Source organism: Lampetra planeri, chromosome 9 (assembly GCF_965212315.1).
Source record: "Lampetra planeri chromosome 9, kcLamPlan1.2.h2, whole genome shotgun sequence".
NCBI lineage: Eukaryota > Metazoa > Chordata > Hyperoartia > Petromyzontiformes > Petromyzontidae > Lampetra > Lampetra planeri.
The window spans coordinates 15,551,674-15,572,753 of record NC_136115.1 but is presented as its reverse complement, the minus strand read 5'-3'; the positions used below and the strand labels follow the sequence as shown (position 1 = coordinate 15,572,753).

The window sequence follows — 21,080 nt, the reverse complement described above, 5'->3', positions numbered from 1 at the left end:
CTCTGTAGTTAAGTTCAGGCTCAAGGCCTTCCTCTCTTCCTCTGCACGTGATTGGCTGCTTCTCTCCATACAATATAAATATGTCCACTCATTATGTACAGAGCCTCGAGATGCAATTGCATTTAGATGCTATATAATCCAATTGGATGTTTCTCCGCTGGTACAGACATTGTTTTCCAGAGTATGCAGGGGTAGCGAATGCTACAGTGGGTGCAGAGCTGTGTCTGCTTGCTCATCACCTCTCTTCTGGGCCAGGTTGAGTTACATTTGAAGGTTGATGATCCACACAGCATATTGTGCAGTGCACCAGTCTGGGCAGTTAATATTACATCTCTATGTGCGTCTATATGCTGGGCTGGGCATTAATATAAAGCAATGGAAATCTGAGATTGAAATGCATGCTTCATCTGGCAGAAGGGAAACCTGAAAACTTTAGCCATTTTTTAGAATAGTTTTTAAAGAATTTAAATGTGTATAAAAACAGCGATTGTGCAACTGCTCCCCAGGCACTGCTTAACCCTCGCGTGTCTCTACTCGGCCTACGCGGTTTCGTTTCTAACGGTACTCGTTGCGATTCCATTGGGAAAAAATGAAGAATATTTCACATTACACTTTATTACTTTATTAATGAGAATATGTTTTATGAAGAACGATTAGGTTGGATTATTTGAGCGTACATCTCTTCACTTATTGCAATATATGCTCTTAAGAACCGAGTGCCCTTAGATGTGACTTCAATTAAAAGTCACAGAAATATAGCGGCTTTTGGACTCTCGGACAGGTACATATATTTACAATTTAATAATTTCCCGGTGAGTGCACTATCTTGTAGCACAGCGAGTCGAGTAAGGGTTGCATGAGCAAATGAGAATGAGGTTTAGGATCAATCAATAACTCCGTAATTGCTCGCCCTGCCTACAGCACGGTGGCTTAATTACACATACTTATAGCCTATTAAGCAAAAGATCCAATTATACATCTTTTGGAGTACAAATCTTCTACCAAGATGATGTTTTGTTGTTGCTTCCCTTGCAGTTTGTTTAAAGAAGGAAAAGGCAAACAAAGCCAGGGGTAGGTGGCTTTACCTGAATGTTTAAAAGGGCATTGGCCTCCGCGTATTAATAGCCAATTACCCAGGGTCGTTATTAAAAATGTAGCGGCATAACAAGATCCCGTTCATAATTTAATGAGGTTCATCGTTGCCGAGCCAAATGGCGATGCTCTTTAATTGTGCTACATTAGAGGTCTCACTGAAATGGATCCCAGGGCTCGCTCATGATTTACTGAGTAGCAGACGGAGTCATCTCCTACAATCACTTGCACAACAATAAAAAAAAATCCTTCCCGTCTTGGTACGTTTGTATATTCAAGCACAAGACAACGATTTCCCCTGGTGTAGCCGGCAACAGACTGTTGGGGCAAGTGCTGTTAGCGAGTAGCAGCGCCTATGAAGGCCGGCACAGCACACGAGAGGGTGGGTGGCCAGCACCACGCCCGGCCGCCTTTGTCTCCCCAGTGACGATGTTTACACACCACACCGGATACTCATTTAAGGCTGAGTCTACCAAGTGGAGGCCCAGGACTGGTTCAGATAATCGTCACTGGTGTTGGATGGGTTCGTAGCGCGGTACGCTAACCGCTACACTATCGCTACTACTTTATTCACGCACACGCACATAAAAATTGTCAACAGTAAAAGTGATTTTCTGCTCAAATGAGCACTGAGGTGACGCACTGAGCCAGTTGTGGATATTATTTGGAGAAGGTGGGGGCGAGTATTTGCAGAGGACAACCACTGTTGACTTCCCAACAAAGTTGTCCTCATTTTATCGACCCTGGAGGAGGTATGATGGGCCGAGTGAGCCCACAAGCAGGATTTTAAGGTCGCATCTTCTGTGCCACCTAGCCGGTATTGTCACACATTTCTACTTGTAAATTTATGCGTGAAAACCGCAGGTTAAAAGCACAAAGAGTAATTCACATTGCATGTATTATACTCGTGTAATTAAATTTTTAGGCGAAGCACGAGGGCTGAGTGGGAGCTACAGTCCATCATGGCACTCATATTAATTTCTGCACATGACTCTGTTCTTGGCTTCGACAGCCCCCAGTACTTCCTTGGTGTTTTTTTTTCTTCTAATATGCAGAGGGAGAAAATTGAAAACATAATGGCCATCTAATGAGCTCTGCCTCCTCGGGTAATGCCATAAATACTTTGCAACGTTACAACTGTTCCTTGGCCTGTCTGACCAACCCTGTTACAGCGCCCTGAGTGGGAACGGTGATGCATGGGTGTCGTTAGCAGCGCACTATAATTAAGCTCCATGCAGGCTTCTCGAGTTTTCACCCGGCAGCGGAGAGCATCCCTTCTAACCCGGTGAGCTCAGTGAAGCCAGTAAACTGTAACCTCTGTTTATGCGAAGCCGGTTTGGGTTGGGTGGAGTATGTTTGTCCAAATTTTTTTTTGCATCTTATATTTTCTTACTTTCTCATTTATATAGTGCCTTAACCAAGGCGCTGAACAGAGAATTAGCAGTTTTACATTGAAACGGTGCGATAATGTTGATGAGGATGGTACTGCGTGATATAACAATGCTTGAAATGCACGATGAGTGACAATGAGTAGTTGATGATAATGAGTGAGTGTGATGAATGGGTAGGGAAATTGGGAAGAGAAATTATGGTGTTAAATATAGGTAATGGTCGGGGAATTAGGAGCTGGGGTAGGCGAGGCAAAATAAGTGTTAAGGTAAGAATGAAAAATAGTCAGTTAGCCCGATTGTTTGACATGTAGGGGAAGTTTGTTCCAGTGTAAGGGGGCTAGAAGCGGTACGTATAGTGATGATAATACAGTAATTATCATTTCCCTGTGAACCCTGGAAATACTTTCTGAGTCTCAGGACTTACCGTTGGGAGGGTCCGGTTTTAAAAAATGTGGCTGTTTTATTTTATCAGTGTCATCATCATCATCATCTATGGTCAATCCACTGCTGGATGAAGGCCTCCCCAAGATTACTGGCATAAGGAACCCGAACAGTGGATGGGTTTGTGAAGGGGAACCAGGGCTGGTTAAATTGTCAATCACCAACCAACTGATCTTAGCTGTGGCTGGGAATCAAACTGAGGTGGCCCCGGATGCATCGTGCAGTGCGCTCATCGCAGCACCACTGCTCCACCCAGGGTCAAGTTTAACACCTGGGAAACAAAGGCTCAGCGTGGTGTGGCCAGACCACCGCCGCCGCCCCTCGTGCCCCACGCACCCCTAACAAGGTGGTCGCCTACAAATCCTGCTCCATACAAAATAAAGTTACCATATAAATGTCTGTAACTTACCTCATAATGAGAATATTTTTTTAAAAACGCTGTTATGATGTTTATTTAACACATTTGTATGCATCTAATGTTGGTCTGCCCCAGTTTCCTCTCCGGGTCCATACCTTCAATCCCTACTATAATCACCCAGAAATGTCTGTCCGTCCCACGCGTGACGTCACTCCACATGAGGCCCACCCCCCTCATTAATATTCATGAGTGGGTGGATTTTTACACTCACGCAGAGGAAGGTCGAGCCGAATTAAATAATGTATTACGCAAAGTCGCTTCAAATATGACGTTTCTTTACAGAAAGTGACGGTAAAAAAATTAATCTACACAGCACAGTGCTACATCCGTGTGTGACGTCACCGCAAAAGAGCCACTCCCTTCATTAATATTAATGCTCGTGTGGGAATTTACACTCACGAACAGGAAGGTCATGGACTCCCCATGCCGCACACCGCCCCTCATTAATAATCATGAGCGGGTGACGTCACTCCCCATGCCGCACCCCGCCCCTCATTAATAATCATGAGCGGGTGACGTCACTCCACATGCCGCACCCCTCCACAATAACCATTCGCGGGTGATGTCACTCCACATGCCGCACCCCTCCCCAATAACCATTAGCGGGTGACGTCACTCCACATGGGACAAACCCCCCCTCATTAATAATCATGAGCTGAACAATTTTTCTATTGAATCTTTCAGATTTACTGCAATATACACCCATCCTTGGACGGGCAAAAAGCTAGTATTTGTTTAATCATGCACACGGCATAATGTACATTTTAACCTTCATGTTCAAACGGTGAAATTACCTATCAAACTTCAAAAGCCACAGTTCCCCAAATCATACATCAAAACGACACAACAATTAAAATAATTTTCCAAATGTCCCATACATATCAATTGCTCTTGTAAGGTTCAAGCACTCCCCTAACCTTGTTACAATTGCATATAATTTCCCACGTTCGTTTAAATAATCACACTACATAATTGCATGTATCCTTAAGTGCGTGAATTAGTGCACGCACATCATCCTGGGAACATCTTTAATGAAACAAGTTGCCGTACATAAACAAACACTAATGAAAATTTTCAGGTTCAGTTGCTGCAGCTTAAGGGACGAGGAATGATGCCGGTTGCTCTGGTTGTGGCATTATCCTCTCCATAAAAACGCACACACGGCAGTGTCAGAACAAATCTCGTCATTATTTATTGACACAGGGATTTCCTATACTAATACTATTTTTTTTAACCAGGAGCTGAGCTGTATAGCTCTTTTTCAGAAGCGACCTGGCCACAAATGGTAGCTCAACGAAGTGGCTTACCATGTGGAATCAGAATATTTGTTTATACTGGAGGAGGAATCCAATTAGCTATAACGCTCTCTTACACAGATGTCCAGTGCCTCACGTAACAGCTCCCCATGAGCACCGGCCCAGGAATCTTGTGAATAGTGTAAACCAGGGGTCCTCAAACTACGGCCCGCGGGCCACATGCGGCCCGCCGAGGACATTTATCCGGCCCATGGTCACTAATTGGGCTGCGCTTGTGAGCACTACGTCGACACTATGAAACTCAACATAAAGATAAATATGATTGTTTGGTCGGAGAAGTGAGAAAAGATAAAATATTAAAACTGAAAAATACATTAACAACTCAGCAAAATACTTTTGTGAAGCAGAAGCAGCTAAATATTTCATCACTGCGAGCAAGTTTTCAAGTTGCCAAGCTAATAGCGTGCACTGGCAGATCATTCGTGGAGGGAGAATTTGTTAAAGAATGCCTTCTTTCTGTTGCCAAAGAGATGTGTCCAGAGAAGGCCGATTTATTTAGTACAGTGAGTCTTTCAGGACCTACAATTACACGGAGGATTGAAGAAATGGGAGACAATTTGCATCAGCATTTGCAAAACTTCGCAAAAAAACTTTCCTATTTTTCCTTGGCACTCGACGAAAGCAATGATGTTCGTGATTCTGCACAAATTCTAATTTTTATTCGTGGGACGAATGACTATTTCGTAGTCACAGAAGAGCTTGCTGCACTGCAAAGCATCAAAGGAACAACTACAGGAGAGGATATCTATGAAAAGGTTTGCCAAACTGTGAATGGTTTGGAGCTGAACTGGGCTAAACTAGCCAGTGTGACAACTGATGGTGCTCCTAGCATGGTGGGGTCTAATAAAGGAGTAATTTCGATTTAAAGCTTTCGTGACTGCAGGGATTCATCTTCTTGGTTCTTTCGGTAAAGTCACGTTGAAGGGAAGTAATAAAATAATAAAAATAAAACATAATAAAACAATTCTCACGACGTTTCGGCCACAACGCAAGCAGCCATCCTCAGGCGAAGAATGAAACACCCCAAGCTTGGAGCGTATATTTAAGCTGGGTTAGAGGGGGGGGAGGTGGGAAGAAGAGCGCCTAAACAAAATAATTTGCATATCAAGAGGAATTCAGCATATGGAAAATGCGTAGGAGGTGGGCGGGGGGGGGTTCCAAATCAATACTATGCCCGTGCATTATGCAGGATTAGCAGCATCAAAGGGGGGGGGGGAAGGGGGGGAGCATTAACAAAGGAAAGGAATGTTAATAGTATGTAGCTGTAGTTACTAAACAACCACGTAAAAAACTACAGTATAAACTGCATGACAAACTAAAGTATAAACTACATAGCATCATCAGTAAACTTACTATACTCTACAATAAGCTGAGTTACTAACAGTAAGTAATACATGAAAAATTCTACGTTGTAAAAAATTATATAATATGCTTCCATCTAAACTTTATTCTCTTACATCACACGCGTCTATACCGTACTATATACTTCCATAGGCAAAACCAACATTAAATTACATACTGTATTGCTATAAACCACCCTATACCTTATACATTTTTAATATAACACTATGTATTATTCTACCCACCCTAATGTGTATCAAAATGGTTTATTACGTCCTTCCAGTGATTGCTAAGCCAGAATCCATCTTCTCGGTTAAAATTGTCTCTGTGTTTGTAAATGTGGATCGCCTCATGTACGAATCTCTCATGATAGCCAGATGGCTTGCAGAGAACCTCTGTCTTGGAGAAGTCAATGTCATGTGAGCCCACTGAGTTGTAACAGTGATCTGCCACGGCTGAGGTGTTTGTCCTACAGTGTTTCAGGTCAGCTTTATGTTCACGGATGCGGTCCGAGACATGTCGTTTGGTTTCCCCAATGTAACTGCTACCACAGAGGCAACTTAGTTTGTAGACACCAGGGTACTGTATGTCTGGAACCACATCTTTTACAGACGGTACCAGATCACGGATTTTATGTACTGTGTTGAATCGGACCTGGATCTTGTGTTTAATCAGGATTTTGGAGATCTTTTTTGTGACCCCAGCAATGTAGGGTAAGGTGATGGTCTTGAAAGGCTCCTCAACAGGATCCTTCTTGGTGGTTGGAGTGATGGCTTTGCGGATTGTGTAGTCGGAGTAACCATTAGCCTTAAGAGCTTGGCGTACGTGTTTGAGTTCACTGGAAATGTGTTCATGGTCGGAGATGCATTGGGCTCTATGATATAGAGTCTTGATGAGGGAATTCTTCTGGGATGGATGGTGGTGGGAATCCGGTTTTAGATAAGCATCCGTGTGGGTGGCTTTCCTGTAGACAGAGTGGCTCATTGAACCATCAGGTCTCCTTTTGATTAGGACATCCAAAAAGGGTAGCTTGCCATCATTTTCGACTTCCATGGTGAATCTGATGGCTGGGTGTATGGAATTGATATGGTCGAGAAATTGGTCTAGAGCAGGCCGGCCATGTGGCCAGATGACAAAAGTGTCGTCTACGTACCTCTTCCACAAGGTCGGGCGTAGAGTGGCAGTCTGGATGGCGTCCGTCTCAAATTTCTCCATGAAGATGTTGGCTACAACCGGAGATAAGGGGGAGCCCATTGGGGTGCCCTCAATTTGCTTGTAGAAGGTTCCATTCCAGGTGAAGTATGTATTGGTTAAGCAGTGTCTCACCAGGGGGGGTACCCCAGCATTCAGTCCTTGATGAACCAAGTCTTCAATGAAAAAAGATCTCCAAAATCCTGATTAAACACAAGATCCAGGTCCGATTCAACACAGTACATAAAATCCGTGATCTGGTACCGTCTGTAAAAGATGTGGTTCCAGACATACAGTACCCTGGTGTCTACAAACTAAGTTGCCTCTGTGGTAGCAGTTACATTGGGGAAACCAAACGACATGTCTCGGACCGCATCCGTGAACATAAAGCTGACCTGAAACACTGTAGGACAAACACCTCAGCCGTGGCAGATCACTGTTACAACTCAGTGGGCTCACATGACATTGACTTCTCCAAGACAGAGGTTCTCTGCAAGCCATCTGGCTATCATGAGAGATTCGTACATGAGGCGATCCACATTTACAAACACAGAGACAATTTTAACCGAGAAGATGGATTCTGGCTTAGCAATCACTGGAAGGACGTAATAAACCATTTTGATACACATTAGGGTGGGTAGAATAATACATAGTGTTATATTAAAAATGTATAAGGTATAGGGTGGTTTATAGCAATACAGTATGTAATTTAATGTTGGTTTTGCCTATGGAAGTATATAGTACGGTATAGACGCGTGTGATGTAAGAGAATAAAGTTTAGATGGAAGCATATTATATAATTTTTTACAACGTAGAATTTTTCATGTATTACTTACTGTTAGTAACTCAGCTTATTGTAGAGTATAGTAAGTTTACTGATGATGCTATGTAGTTTATACTTTAGTTTGTCATGCAGTTTATACTGTAGTTTTTTACGTGGTTGTTTAGTAACTACAGCTACATACTATTAACATTCCTTTCCTTTGTTAATGCTCCCCCCCCTTCCCCCCCCCCCTTTGATGCTGCTAATCCTGCATAATGCACGGGCATAGTATTGATTTGGAACCCCCCCCCGCCCACCTCCTACGCATTTTCCATATGCTGAATTCCTCTTGATATGCAAATTATTTTGTTTAGGCGCTCTTCTTCCCACCTCCCCCCCCTCTAACCCAGCTTAAATATACGCTCCAAGCTTGGGGTGTTTCATTCTTCGCCTGAGGATGGCTGCTTGCGTTGTGGCCGAAACGTCGTGAGAATTGTTTTATTATGTTTTATTTTTATTATTTTATTACTTCCCTTCAACGTGACTTTACCGAAAGAACCAAGAAAAGGAGTAATTGCTCGCATTAACCAAGAGATGGACAAACATAACCATTCTCATCCAATAGCCATACACTGCCTCATCCACCAAAAAGTGCTGTGTAGTAAATCACTGAAGTGGGACTCTGTTATGAAAATTGTGGTATCTTGTGTTAACTTCATTAGAGCTCATGCACTAAACCACAGACAATTTCAGGAATTTCTGTCTGAGCTAAATGTTGACTATGAAGATGTTCTGTACCACACAGAAGTCCGTTGGCTGAGTCGAGGGAGAGTTTTGAAACGTTTCTATGACTTACTTCCACAGATTACAGCTTTTCTGCTTTCAAAAAACAAAGAAGTACCAGAGTTCAATGATGCAGAATGGAAATGGCACCTTGCCTTTCTGACAGATGTAACAGAGCTACTCAACAGTTTCAATGTGCAACTTCAAGGAAAGGGGAAGCTCATCTGTGATATGCAATCACATGTCAAAGCATTTGAAGTAAAATTAGGCCCCCTCATCAAACAAGTGAAGGAGGAAAACTTCTGCCATCTCCCCACAACTCAAAATCTGTTAGCGGAAAAACCATTGGTTGCATTCCCAAACAAAACATGTGTGGATTCACTGGAAAAATTGCAAAAGGAGTTCCAATTTAGATTTGAAGAGCTTCATATCCATGAACAGGACATACAGCTTTTCCGTAACCCATTTTCTATTGACATTGAAAATGTGGATACAATTTACCAAATGGAACTGGCTGAACTGCAGAATTGTGACTCTCTGAAAGACGCATTCAAGTCAAGCAGCCTTCATAATTTCTATGCATATCTCCCCTCTGAGACATATCCTTATCTCAGGAACCATGCACTCAAAATGGCAACCATCTTTGGCAGCACTTATGTCTGTGAACAGACTTTTTCCAGAATGAAACATTTGAAATCTCCAACCAGATCTAGACTAACGGATGCACACTTGCATCACTTGTTACGACTAGCAGTGACAAATATGGAACCGGACATTGACCATCTCATTAGCCAAAAGCAGGCCCATAGTTCCCATTGAAATACTGGCAAGTTTGTTGATTTAACTTTACTTGTTCTTCATTTTAAATATAGTATTTGTTCCCGTTTTGTTTCTTCACTTCAAAATAAGATATATGCAGTGTGCATAGGAATTTGTTCATAGTTTTTTTAAACTATAGTCTGGCCCTCCAACGGTCTGAGGGACAGTGAACTGGCCCCCTGTTTAAAAAGTTTGAGGACCCCTGGTGTAAACCATGAGGACTGGGGAAAGTAGGCAACTGTGCATGATGGCTAATTATTTTTGCTATTATATACCGGTTTCCCTCGCTTTATGCGGTAGATGCGTTCCAAAAAAATGGCGCGCAAAGCGAAACCGCACAAAAGTAGCTCATACGGTACACAGAATACTATGCCATATCCAACCGCATAGCCACATGTAATTTTTGGGTCGAAATAGGTTCGCCGCATTATACGTGAAATAGCACAAACTGAACCCGAATAAAGTGAGGGAAACCTGTATTATAATGAATGTAATCCAGCACTGTTGTGACCTCCCTTCTCATATGCGTCAAGGTGACACACCCTGGCTTGTCTGAAAAAGGGCGACGGCAAGTGAGGATTAATCTCCATTTGTCCCATCTGAATGGGAAATGTGTTGCCCCCCTCGTGAACGTAGGTTATCTCGGGATGCTCCGGTTTTCTCGCAGTGTAAACACGAGCATTAAGATGGCTGAAAGCATCTTAATGCACGTGCACCTCCACGTCTTGCGGATCGCACAGCATTACGTGATGCAGTTTCATGAACGACGCGACTATACGGTGCTGTTACGTTGGCTCAAAAAGATGGGAATATGTCCCGAGAGAGATCAGTGGTTGTGTTTGGTGTCTAGTATGCACAAGATCCGTGGGTTCAATCCCGACCCTGACACCTGTATATTTTTAGTTTTTGGTGTCTCTCTCCGCACGGTCGTGTGGATTTTTTCTCCAGCTCCTTCAGTTTTTCCCACCACGTTTAGAATCAACGTGCCTTTACATTATTTTTCTGCTGTAAATTTCCACGTGATAAGCCACTTTGTTGAGCTATCATTTGTGACCAGGCCTGGTAAGATAAAACATAGTTTAGTTTGATTTGTATATATATATTTTAAAGGGATTTGTTTACCATTCTGATACTTTACACTCCTATCATGTTTTCCGTATTGTTTCTTGTTGTTACGTTCTGACCCGCCCCGACTTCACATCTGTGAAAAAGAGCTTTCTAGCTCATCTGATTCCTCCAATATAAATGAAGATTATGATTCTGTCTGGTGGGGAGGTAGAAAGTGGAGGGAGGAGGAAGCGATGGAGGAAGAAGGGAAGGAGGAGGAGGGAGGGCCCAGGCCTTACCCGCACGCGCACGACGGGCGTGAGGGAGTTGTCGTTCTCGTGCGCCGTGCCCACGTAGGAGTCGCGCTGGAAGACGGGCGTGTTGTCGTTGACGTCCAGCAGGTTGATGCGAACGCGACCCGCCGTCTCCTGGCCGCCGCCGTCCCGCGCCATCACCGTCACCGTGAAGCGCGGCGTCGCCTCAAAGTCCAGCGCCGCCGCCACCGAGATCAACCCCGAGGCTGGGTCGAGGGAGAACCTCGAAACGGGGGGCAGCGCGAGGGAACGACGTGCAGGGTGGAGAGGTTTACATCGTCGGCAATGCAGCAGGCAGGCACAGTGTTGCTTTGTGCTTGGTAGTAATAACATAGCAAGGTTAAAGGGGCTGGCATAGTGAATTAATAACTTGAATACAGCGGACAACACAGAGCAGTCTCGAGCACAGTTTAGCTTCATTTTTAATTCTATGTCCATGTCTGTTGTTTTAGAAACGTACATTTAGAGTATTTGGCTGCCATAAATGTCCATGCGAATAGTCACTTCGTAGAGCTATCATTTGTGGCCTGGTCGCTTCTGAACAAGAGCTCAGTGTGCCTTACCTGGTAAAATACAAATATCTTATTTTATACTGCGTTGCTTTTGCACGTTGTATTTTGTCTGCAATCACTTCCTCGCTGAGTGATTCTCTGGTTATTTTCTGAAGTAACCAGGTGTTCCGGTGCCTCAAGTTGTGCTGCATGGCAGGTGCGGTGTCTATGATGATGACGATCATGATGATCCAGCGTCGTTGCTAGAGCAGTAGATCTCCCCACTCACGACAGTGGGTTCAAATCTTGAACACAACTGACTTGTCCTTGTCATTGTCATAATTACCATCATCAGCTCCATCATAATTGTAAGGGGTATACAATTAATATTGCCTGGTAAAGCATGGGGTGCTCATCAATGTTCATTCCAGAGAGGGCCTTGTCTCAGCAAAGGAATGTGGAATTCAATAATGGTTGTCCTACAGACACTGACCTTTGCCCCAGGACTTTATAAAACTCATTAAGTATGGGGATACTTAATCTTTTTTGATGTAAAATATGTAAAACAGACCCTGCGTCTCCTCCTCTGACTACTGCATCATTTCACCCCTTCAAGGTGATTGTTCTACATGCAACAAGATCGCAGATAAAGTGTTGTTGTTATTCTAAATAAAGGGCATATATCTTGCAAGTTGCACTTACTTATCCGAGTCATCGCTGAAGTGGTAAGAGACTTGCCCAAACACACCCGCATCAAGGTCGGTCGCCTGGAATAAAAATACAAAAACACGAAGACAAAGACGAAGAATATTTTACATATTTTGAAATGTAATACGTGCAAACATCAGCAAAACATCTCCCGGTGGTAAACGGATGTTTTGAATGCATTTAGATTCAGCGGTCCAGGGACCGGTTTCGTGGAAGAAATGTTTTTCATGGACCGGGGGGGGGGTCATCATTGGGTCTTTCCCCCTTTTCAAAGACGCTCTCCGGCGACGTTTGTTTTTTTACTCATTTTGGCTAGGGGTTAGCTTGTGGGCTTACCAAAACTGTGATTGAGACAAGTGCGCAGTGCGGGAAAGAGGCGCGGACGGGAGTGGTGAATAATAAAACAATGGGCGGGCCACGCGCGGACTCACCGCCCTCACCTCCTGCTGCTGTGCGGCCCGGTTCCTAACAGGCCACGGACCGGTACCGGTCCACGTCCCGGAGGTTGGGGACCCCTGCTTTAGATAGTTTACATTTTTACTACATCTAACCCCAGGAACATTCTGAATGCACTTCTCATATTAAACACTGGTCTATCCTGTTACAATATCCTAAGACACTTTACCAGACATGTATGGGCCTACATTGTTGTTATGTAACATCAGTGGCACAAAGTTTGCCCAATGATTATTTTCTGCTGGTTCACAGACCCCAATTCAAAATGCCATGTGCAAGCATTGACCTCAGTTTAAGTTGCAAAAACGGCTGCTTATCTGTCAGTTAGCAGTGGCAGCCAAGTTGCATGCAGGTAGAGACCGATGTGTGTCATGAAGCTCTGCGAGTACGCAGTCTCGTGCACGCAGAGGGAGGAGACAGATGCACTGTTGATTTGGGGCTCCGTTCCCACCACCCAAACTGCCATGCGTGGCAGAGGCTGCCGTAAGAATTATTGCAGGGCATTTATTCTGCAATTGTAATGACCTGCATGCGCTTTTTGATTTCTTTGCGGGAATTTGTAGATAATTTTCCAAGTTATATTTATCTCCCTCTTCCTTGACTGGGGCGAGAAATAATTTTAATTCTCCCATTCACAACATTAGCCCCATAATTCAATGCGATAATGGCGCTTTTATCGTCCCACCCACCCGGCAGGAGCCTCACTGCGGAACACAATTCACGGTCGGTAATTAATTTCCCCCTCCCCCACACAAACAAAATAAATTGTCTGCGAATATTTTTTTTAAAACCTATTTAGCCCTTCGCCCCGTCGGTCCAAAGCCTGACTCACGTGCCAGTGATTAAGTCCGCGTTCTGGATAAGCGGCGCCAGCCATTGCGCCGCGTCGAGCTAATCGATGCATCCTGCCGTGAGAGCACCACCCCCCCCCCCAGCGCCATCTAAATAGAAATCTCGGCAGACCACGCGACGCGCGGCCACGCCGACCCGAACCGCCGCGGACGCTTGCGCCCGTGCGCTCGGACAAACCTCCCCGCCCAACACTCGCCTCCCCCCACCGCAATGCCACTCATCCTCCACGCCGCCTTCGCCCGCGGCACGGGCGCAGCGCGAGCGGAAAACGCGGTTATCCGAGAAACTCTGAGCTGAAAGCAAAACGGGCGAAGTTGCTTGTGCAGAGATTGGCCCTGTTGCGCGTGAATGTATAGACGGGAGAGGAGTGCATTAGCGTTTAAGAAATCGCTTGTGTCTCTGTGCGGCGAGGCTGCTCAGCTTTTGTTGGGTTTGGTAATCCGGTGGTTTTAATACATAATTCTCCCCAATCTACAGCATATCTTCCAATTGATCGCATACAAGCGTGTGATTATCCCTTTCATTTTCAATTATTCACAATCAACGAGTGCATCTGACTTAATTTTTACCAGTGTTGGCAGTGATGCAGTGGTTTGCACGCTGCACTAATTTCATGAAGCCCTTAATAAAATTAATGTGCACAAACAGTTGCATGAAACCTTAATAAATAGCAAGGAACTGAAAATAAAGATAAGTTCTAGATTTGAAGCTTTCGTGACTGCAATGATTAATATTCTCAGGTTTTTTTCTTTTTTTTCTTTTTTTTTTCTTTTCGGTAAAGTCACGTAGGTAAAAACATTAAAATTAATGAAAGTAAAATAAAACAAAACAAAAATAAAATTCACGACGTTTCGGAGGCAACACAAGGCAACACAAGTCTCCGTCATCAGGTGGGACCGTCACAGCCGAATTAGCCTCCTCGATGCAGCTAATTCGGCTGTGACGGTCCCACCTGATGACGGAGACTTGTTGCCTCCGAAACGTCGTGAATTTTATTTTTGTTTTGTTTTATTTTACTTTCATTAATTTTAATGTTTTTACCTACGTGACTTTACCGAAAAAAAAAAACTGAGAAATAAAGATAAGCTACATTTGCAAGTGCTTTTATGGTTCACCTTGAAAAATGCAGGACCTGTAAAAATATGATTCATAATAAATATTTGGATTTGGCTCTCTGATATTTTGACTTGATAGATTTTTATTCATACTTCCTGGATATGGGGCCAGTGATGCTTGATATACTACAACAAAGCGCCGTATAATTTCTACATTTGGTTCTGAGAATTGTTCTTCATCTTCTCGGTGCGTGAGCTGAAACAAAAATAATTGGCGCGTTGTAAAACCCTTGTACACTGCATGGCAATCCGTTTGGCCTTGCCGCGACTCAGATTGGGTCAGATCGTTGCCTGGCCTACACACAAAAATCAACTGTGGATTAAATTAGACTGCTGCTCTCATAGCTTGGGGACGCCTCCGTCAATTCTCCAGCAGTGGATTGAGCATGACTGGCGATGACGACGAATAAAAAAAAACGATTTAGCCCTTCGCCCGTCGGTCCCAACGCCTGGCAGGTGCCACTCACCAGGACCTGCACAACGGACGTGCCCAGCGTGGCGTTCTCCCACACGCTGACGTTGTAGAGTGGCAGGCTGAAGATGGGCCGGTTGTCGTTCTCGTTGATCAGCACGATGCGCACGCGCGCCGAGCCCCAGTGCTTCCCTGACGTTTCGTTGGCGAAAAGCTGTGACCACCGGAAACGAACGAGCGCCCGCACGCACACACACACGCATACACATACACGCACGCATACGCACACACGCACGCACGTGAGGGTCACATCCACACTCGCGCGAGGGCCCAACCGACCTCACGGCAGCTGTTAGGGGACCGTCGCTGGTGGCGTGTGGCCGCCGCGTCACCGTGCCAAGTACGTGGGTTGTCTTGCAGCTGTGGAGCTATCACAGCAGAGCAGAGAGTTTCACTTGGAGATCTTTATGGTGGTGGCTGATTGTGGAATAATAATAACAACAACACTGCCCTTTAAAGTGGCCAGGTATCTCAGAGGTCAGAGCGCTCAATTTACACCGTGGAGATTCTAGGATCGAATCCAGTCTGATCAATCCAAATTCTCAAGTATAGACAGAGTTGATGGTCTCAGCCCAGTCACTTATAACTGCACACAGCAAAATTAAGTTCAAAGCCATTTTTTACGTGATGGGGTTTATTTCTATGTTCCAGCTCTGCGAATGAACAATTACGGGTTGACCGTTATGCAATGATCATTCGCCTCAGTGACATGACGAGTGGTAAAGCATTGCCCACTACTGCAGAGGTCACATGAAGGGATCTCAGATAGCTCTGGGTTATCCGCTTCCCTGAGCCGTTATCTAACACAAGCACTGCTCTGCAAGAGGTCCGAACGGATGCTTTGTCTCATGACATGACAATGAAAGTACAACTGGGGTAGTGCAATAACCCTAGGCTTAAATTGATGCCAATGCCATTTAAAATATTGCTTTAGAATGCAAACGATGCGCTCCAATGTAACGAATTGAAATTGCGATCTCATAAATTAACCTCCATGAAAGTGAATAGCGGTATCTTTAGTTGAAAATTACTCAAGTGAGTGGAGGCGGATCGATCTGCTACAACAGAGGTAAGGAAGCTGCTTCACACTCAGTCTCCAATAGGACTCTCAAATACCTTTGGTGAGGAACCACACCTTAACACACACCTTAACGGTATCCAAAAATAACGCAACATTTAGGGCTCACATTTACGGGTTACTGTCCGTGCGAAAATGAGAAACAGTTCCCAGGTCGAACATATTCCCATACTCTTTGGTTCTGTCGGTAAAGTCACGTAGGTATAAAATTAAATTAAATCACGACGTTCCGGGCGCAACAAAGCGTCCGTCATCAGGTGGGACAACCACAGCAAGAAACAATTGCTTAAATGGGTAAAAGGGATGCTGCAACAAGAGGCCATATAGGCAAGAGAAGGGGAGGAAGAGCCATGGAGGAGAGACAGGGAGGGTGGGAGTGTGGGGTAGGGGGAGTGGAGGACACAAGCACGGCAAAACATGCCGGGGTGGGGAGGGGAAGTGGGCAGGGCTGGGAGTGGGAAGGTTAGGAAACTGGAGATGCGGATAGGAAGGAAAGCCAAAAGCAGTTATGGTTTTACCTGGTTAATAACATCCTTCCAATGATTGCTCAATCTGTATCCATCTTCCCGGTAGAAGTTATGTCTATGTTTATATATCTGGATGGCTTCATGAACACACCTTTGATAGTAGCCAGAAGGTTTGCAGAGCACCTTGGTCTCGGAAAAAACAATATCATGAGAGCCCACAGCGTTATAGCAATGGTCAGCCACGGCGGAGGTATTAGTTCTGCTGTGTTTCAGATCTGCCTTGTGCTCGCGAACACGGTCCGAGACATGCCGTTTCATTTCCCCAATGTAACAATCACCACAGGTGCAACTTAGTTTGTAGACTCCAGGATATTGCATGTCAGGAATGGACTGAATCGGACCTGGATCTTGTCTTTGTTTAATATTTTGGAAATCGTTTTGGTAACACCTGCTATGTATGGTAACGTGATGGTTTTGATCGGCGTCTCAGGGGGTTGTTTCTCCATAGTTGGAGAAACAGCTTTGCGGATAATGCGGTCCAAATATCCATTGATCTTAAGGGCCTGGTGTACGTGTTCCAGTTCACTGGCTAGGTGGAGTTGGTCAGAAATGAAGTGAGCCCTATCGTGTAGTGTTTTGATGAGGGAATTCTTCTGTGCCGGATGGTGGTGGGAATAAGGTTTCAGATAGGAACCTGTGTGGGTGGCTTTCCTGTAGACAGTGTCCCAAGGAGCCATCAGGTCTCTTCTCAAACAAAACATCCAGGAATGGTAGCTTGCCATCCTTCTCCACTTCCATTGTGAATTTGATGGATGGGTGTATGGAATTAATGTGGTTGAGAAATTGGTTCAATGCTGGCAGGCCATTTGGCCAAATAACAAAAGTGTCATCAACATATCTCTTCCATAAGGAAGGACGTAGAGTGATGTCTGGATGGCATCTGTTTCAAATGTCTCCATGAAAACATTCGCTATCACTGGTGATAAGGAGGAACCCATGGGGGTACCTTCATTTTGTTTGTAGAAAGTACCATTCCAGGTGAAGTAAGTGTTGGTAAGGCAGTGCCTAACCAGCATAGCAACATCAGGGTTCAGTCCATGTTGGACTAGATCTTCAATTATTGCTAAGGTGTCAGGCACAAGAACCTTGTTGAATAGAGAAACCACATCAAAGCTGACAAGATAATCATCTGGGGACAGCGAAATGCCCTTGATTAGAGAGACCAAGTGAGCTGAGTTATGTACTGGTGAGGTAGTCCTGCCAGTGAATGGAAGCAAGGTATCAGACTGAAAACGGGCCAGCTTGTAGGTAGGTGAGTTGATAGTGGAAACGATGGGCCCAAGTGGAGTGCCTTCTATATGGATCTTAGGAAGACCATAGAATCTGGGTGGTCTAGCAGCAGAAGGTTTTAGGGAGATCAGTTTGACTGGTTCGATTAGAGAAGTTGAACTGGTAATGATATTATTGTTTTTGTAGTCAGGCTGTTAGTAGGATCTTTGTTGATTTTGGTGTAGCTGCCATCATTAAGAAGGTCCTGGATTTTATTGTTGTATGTGGTTTTATCCATGATGACAGTAGCATTTCCCTTGTCGGCCGAGAGGATGACTATGTCATCCCTCTTTTTCAAATTTGCGAGTTCAGAGCACTCGTCTTTACTGCTCTTACTAATGGGTTTCTTTGCATTTTAAGGATGGTGCCAATTTCAGCTCTAGCAACGTCTGTCGGGATGTGTCCCAAGCCTTTGAGGGCTACGTGACTGCGAAATTCAACCCTTTAGCTAGTACCGATTTTAGGCTGTCAGAAATTGGGATGTTACTCTGATTGATGACAATCTTATTAACATCTAAGTTTTAACGTGTGGATCTGGCTTATTTTTTGACAGGAGGTTGAATTTAGCGATCAAGTTAACTTTACATTTGGTTGACATTGAATTAGCAGAGGAGACTGTCATGTTATCTACATGGTCCCAATCAGAAGTGGACATTTTATCTGTTAATATTAGGTGTGATTGTAAGAGTCTTGTCTAAATTATCAAGTTCAAATCGGAACAATCTTATTCTCGCTGAGATTAGTGATAGGCTGGCTTTAAACAAGATCCATTTTCATTAGGAGAAGTGACAGCAGCAGATGTGAGTGTAAATGCGATAGGTATGACCTTGTTATCGCATCTCTTGAGGAAGGTTAGCAACTCGATTAGTTGCGCCTTCTTGTCCTGCTGTCTGTTAAAAGCTCTAACAGATGTGTGGAAACCCTCCCCGTAGAGGCGGTTCAATCTAGATTAGAAGTTCTTGTGACTGCAGGAATCCATGCTCTTTGATTCTTTCGGTAAAGTCACATAAGTGGAGAAGGATGGCAAGCTACTATTCCTGGATGTTTTGATTGAGAAGAGACCTGATGGCTCCTTGGGACACTCTGTCTACAGGAAAGCCACCCACACAGATTCCTATCTGAAACCTGATTCCCACCACCATCCGGCACAGAAGAATTTCCTCATCAAAACACTACACCATAGAGCCCACTGAATTTCTGACCAACACCACCTAGCCACTGAACTGGAACACGTACACCAGGGCCTTAAGATGAATGGATATTCGGACCGCATTATCGGCAAAGCTGTTTCTCCAACCATGGAGAAACAACCCGCTGAGACGCTGATCAAAACCATCACCTTACCATACATAGCAGGCGTTACCAAAAAATATTTCCAAAATATTAAACAAACACAAGATCCAGGTCCGATTCAATACAGTACACAACATCCGTGATCTAATCCCATCTGTGAAGGATGTCATTCCTGACATGCAATATCCTGGAGTCTACAAACTAAGTTGCACCTGTGGTGATTGTTACATCGGACCGTGTTCGCGAGCACAAGGCAGATGTGAAACACGGCAGAACTAATACCTCCGCCGTGGCTGACCATTGCTATAACGCTGTGTGCTCTCATGATATTGTTTTTTCCGAGACCAAGGTGCTCTGCAAACCTTCCGGCTACTATCAAAGGTGTGTTCATGAAGCCATCCAGATCTATAAACATAGACATAACTTCAACTGGGAAGATGGATACAGATTGAGCAATCATTGGAAGGATGTTATTAACCAGGTAAAATCATAACTGCTTTTAGCCTGTCTTCATATCCGCATCTCCAGTTTCCTAACCCTCCCACTCCCAGCCCCGCCCACTTCCCCTCCCCGGCATTTTTTGCCGTTCTTGTGTCCTCCACTCCCCCTACCCCACACCCAAACCCTCCCTGTCTCTCCTCCATGGCTCCTCCCCCTCTTCTCTTGCCTATATGGCCTCTTGTTGCAGCAGCCTCTTTTGCCCATTTAAGCAATTGTTTCTTGCTGTGGTTGTCCCACCTGATGACGGACGCTTGTGTTGCGCCCGAAACGTCGTGATTTTATTCTATACCTACGTGACTCTACCGAAAGAACCAAAGAGTATGGATCCCTGCAGTCACGAAAACTTCAAATCTAGATCGAACATTTTCCCCTTTAGTACTCAATTAGTTTGGCTAATATGCTTGCAGTGACGATAAACAACATTTGTGAGCTGTTTAGAAATAGCAGACCTTGTGTGGCTGCAGCCCGGGGCACTGGGTTGGTGGAGATTTTTGGCGGTGTTTGTGGTGTTGGTGGTGTTTGTGGTGTTGGCAGTGTTGGTGGTGTTGGCGGTGTTGGCGGTGTTTGTGGTGTTGGCGGTGTTGGTGGTGCTGGCGGTGTTTGTGGTGTTGGCGGTGTTTGTGGTGTTGGTGGTGTTGGCGGTGTTTGTGGTGTTGATGGTGTTTGTGGTGTTGGCGGTGTTTGTGGTGTTGGTGGTCTTGGCAGTGTTTGTGGTGTTTGCTGTGTTTGTGGTGTTGGTGGTGCTGGCGGTGTTTGTGGCGTTTGTGGTGTTGATGGTGTTGGTGGTGTGGGCGATGTTTGTGGTGTTGGTAGTGTTGGCTGTGTTTGTGGTGTTGGTGGTGTTTGTGGTGTTTGTGATGTTTGTGGTGTGGGCGGTGTTTATGGTGTTGGTGGTGTTGGTGGTGTTTGTGGTGCTGGCAGTGTTGGTGGTGTTGGCGGTGTTTGTGGTGTTGGCGGTGTTAGCGGTGTTGGTGGTGTTTGTGGTGCTGGCGGTGTTGGTGGTGTTGGTGGTGTTTGTGGTGTTGGTGGTGTTGGTGGTGTTTGTGGTGCTGGCGGTGTTGGTGATGTTAGCGGTGTTGGTGGTGTTGGTGATGTTGGCGGTGTTTGTGGTGTTTATGGTGTTGGTGGAGTTGGTAGTGTTTGTGGTGTTTGTGGTGTTGGTGGTGTTGGTGATGTTGGCGGTGTTTGTGGTGTTGGCGGTGTTAGCGGTGTTGGTGGTGTTTGTGGTGCTGGCGGTGTTGGTGGTGTTGGTGGTGTTTGTGGTGTTGGTGGTGTTGGTGGTGTTTGTGGTGCTGGCGGTGTTGGTGATGTTAGCGGTGTTGGTGGTGTTGGTGATGTTGGCGGTGTTTGTGGTGTTTATGGTGTTGGTGGAGTTGGTAGTGTTTGTGGTGTTTGTGGTGTT

The 21,080-nt window shown here is 44.9% G+C and overlaps 1 protein-coding gene across 1 annotated transcript in view; it reads right to left on the bottom strand.

The window, feature by feature from the left end:
* Positions 1–21,080, bottom strand: part of CDH23 (cadherin related 23) — a 264,190-nt gene that overhangs the window by 171,175 nt on the left and 71,935 nt on the right. Inside the window, exons 14-16 of the mRNA XM_078597759.1 lie at positions 15,006–15,164; positions 12,110–12,174; positions 10,902–11,139 (exon numbers count right to left, since the gene is read on the bottom strand). Of these exons, the coding sequence (XP_078453885.1) occupies positions 10,902–11,139; positions 12,110–12,174; positions 15,006–15,164 (462 nt within the window). The remainder of the gene's footprint in view (positions 1–10,901; positions 11,140–12,109; positions 12,175–15,005; positions 15,165–21,080) is intronic.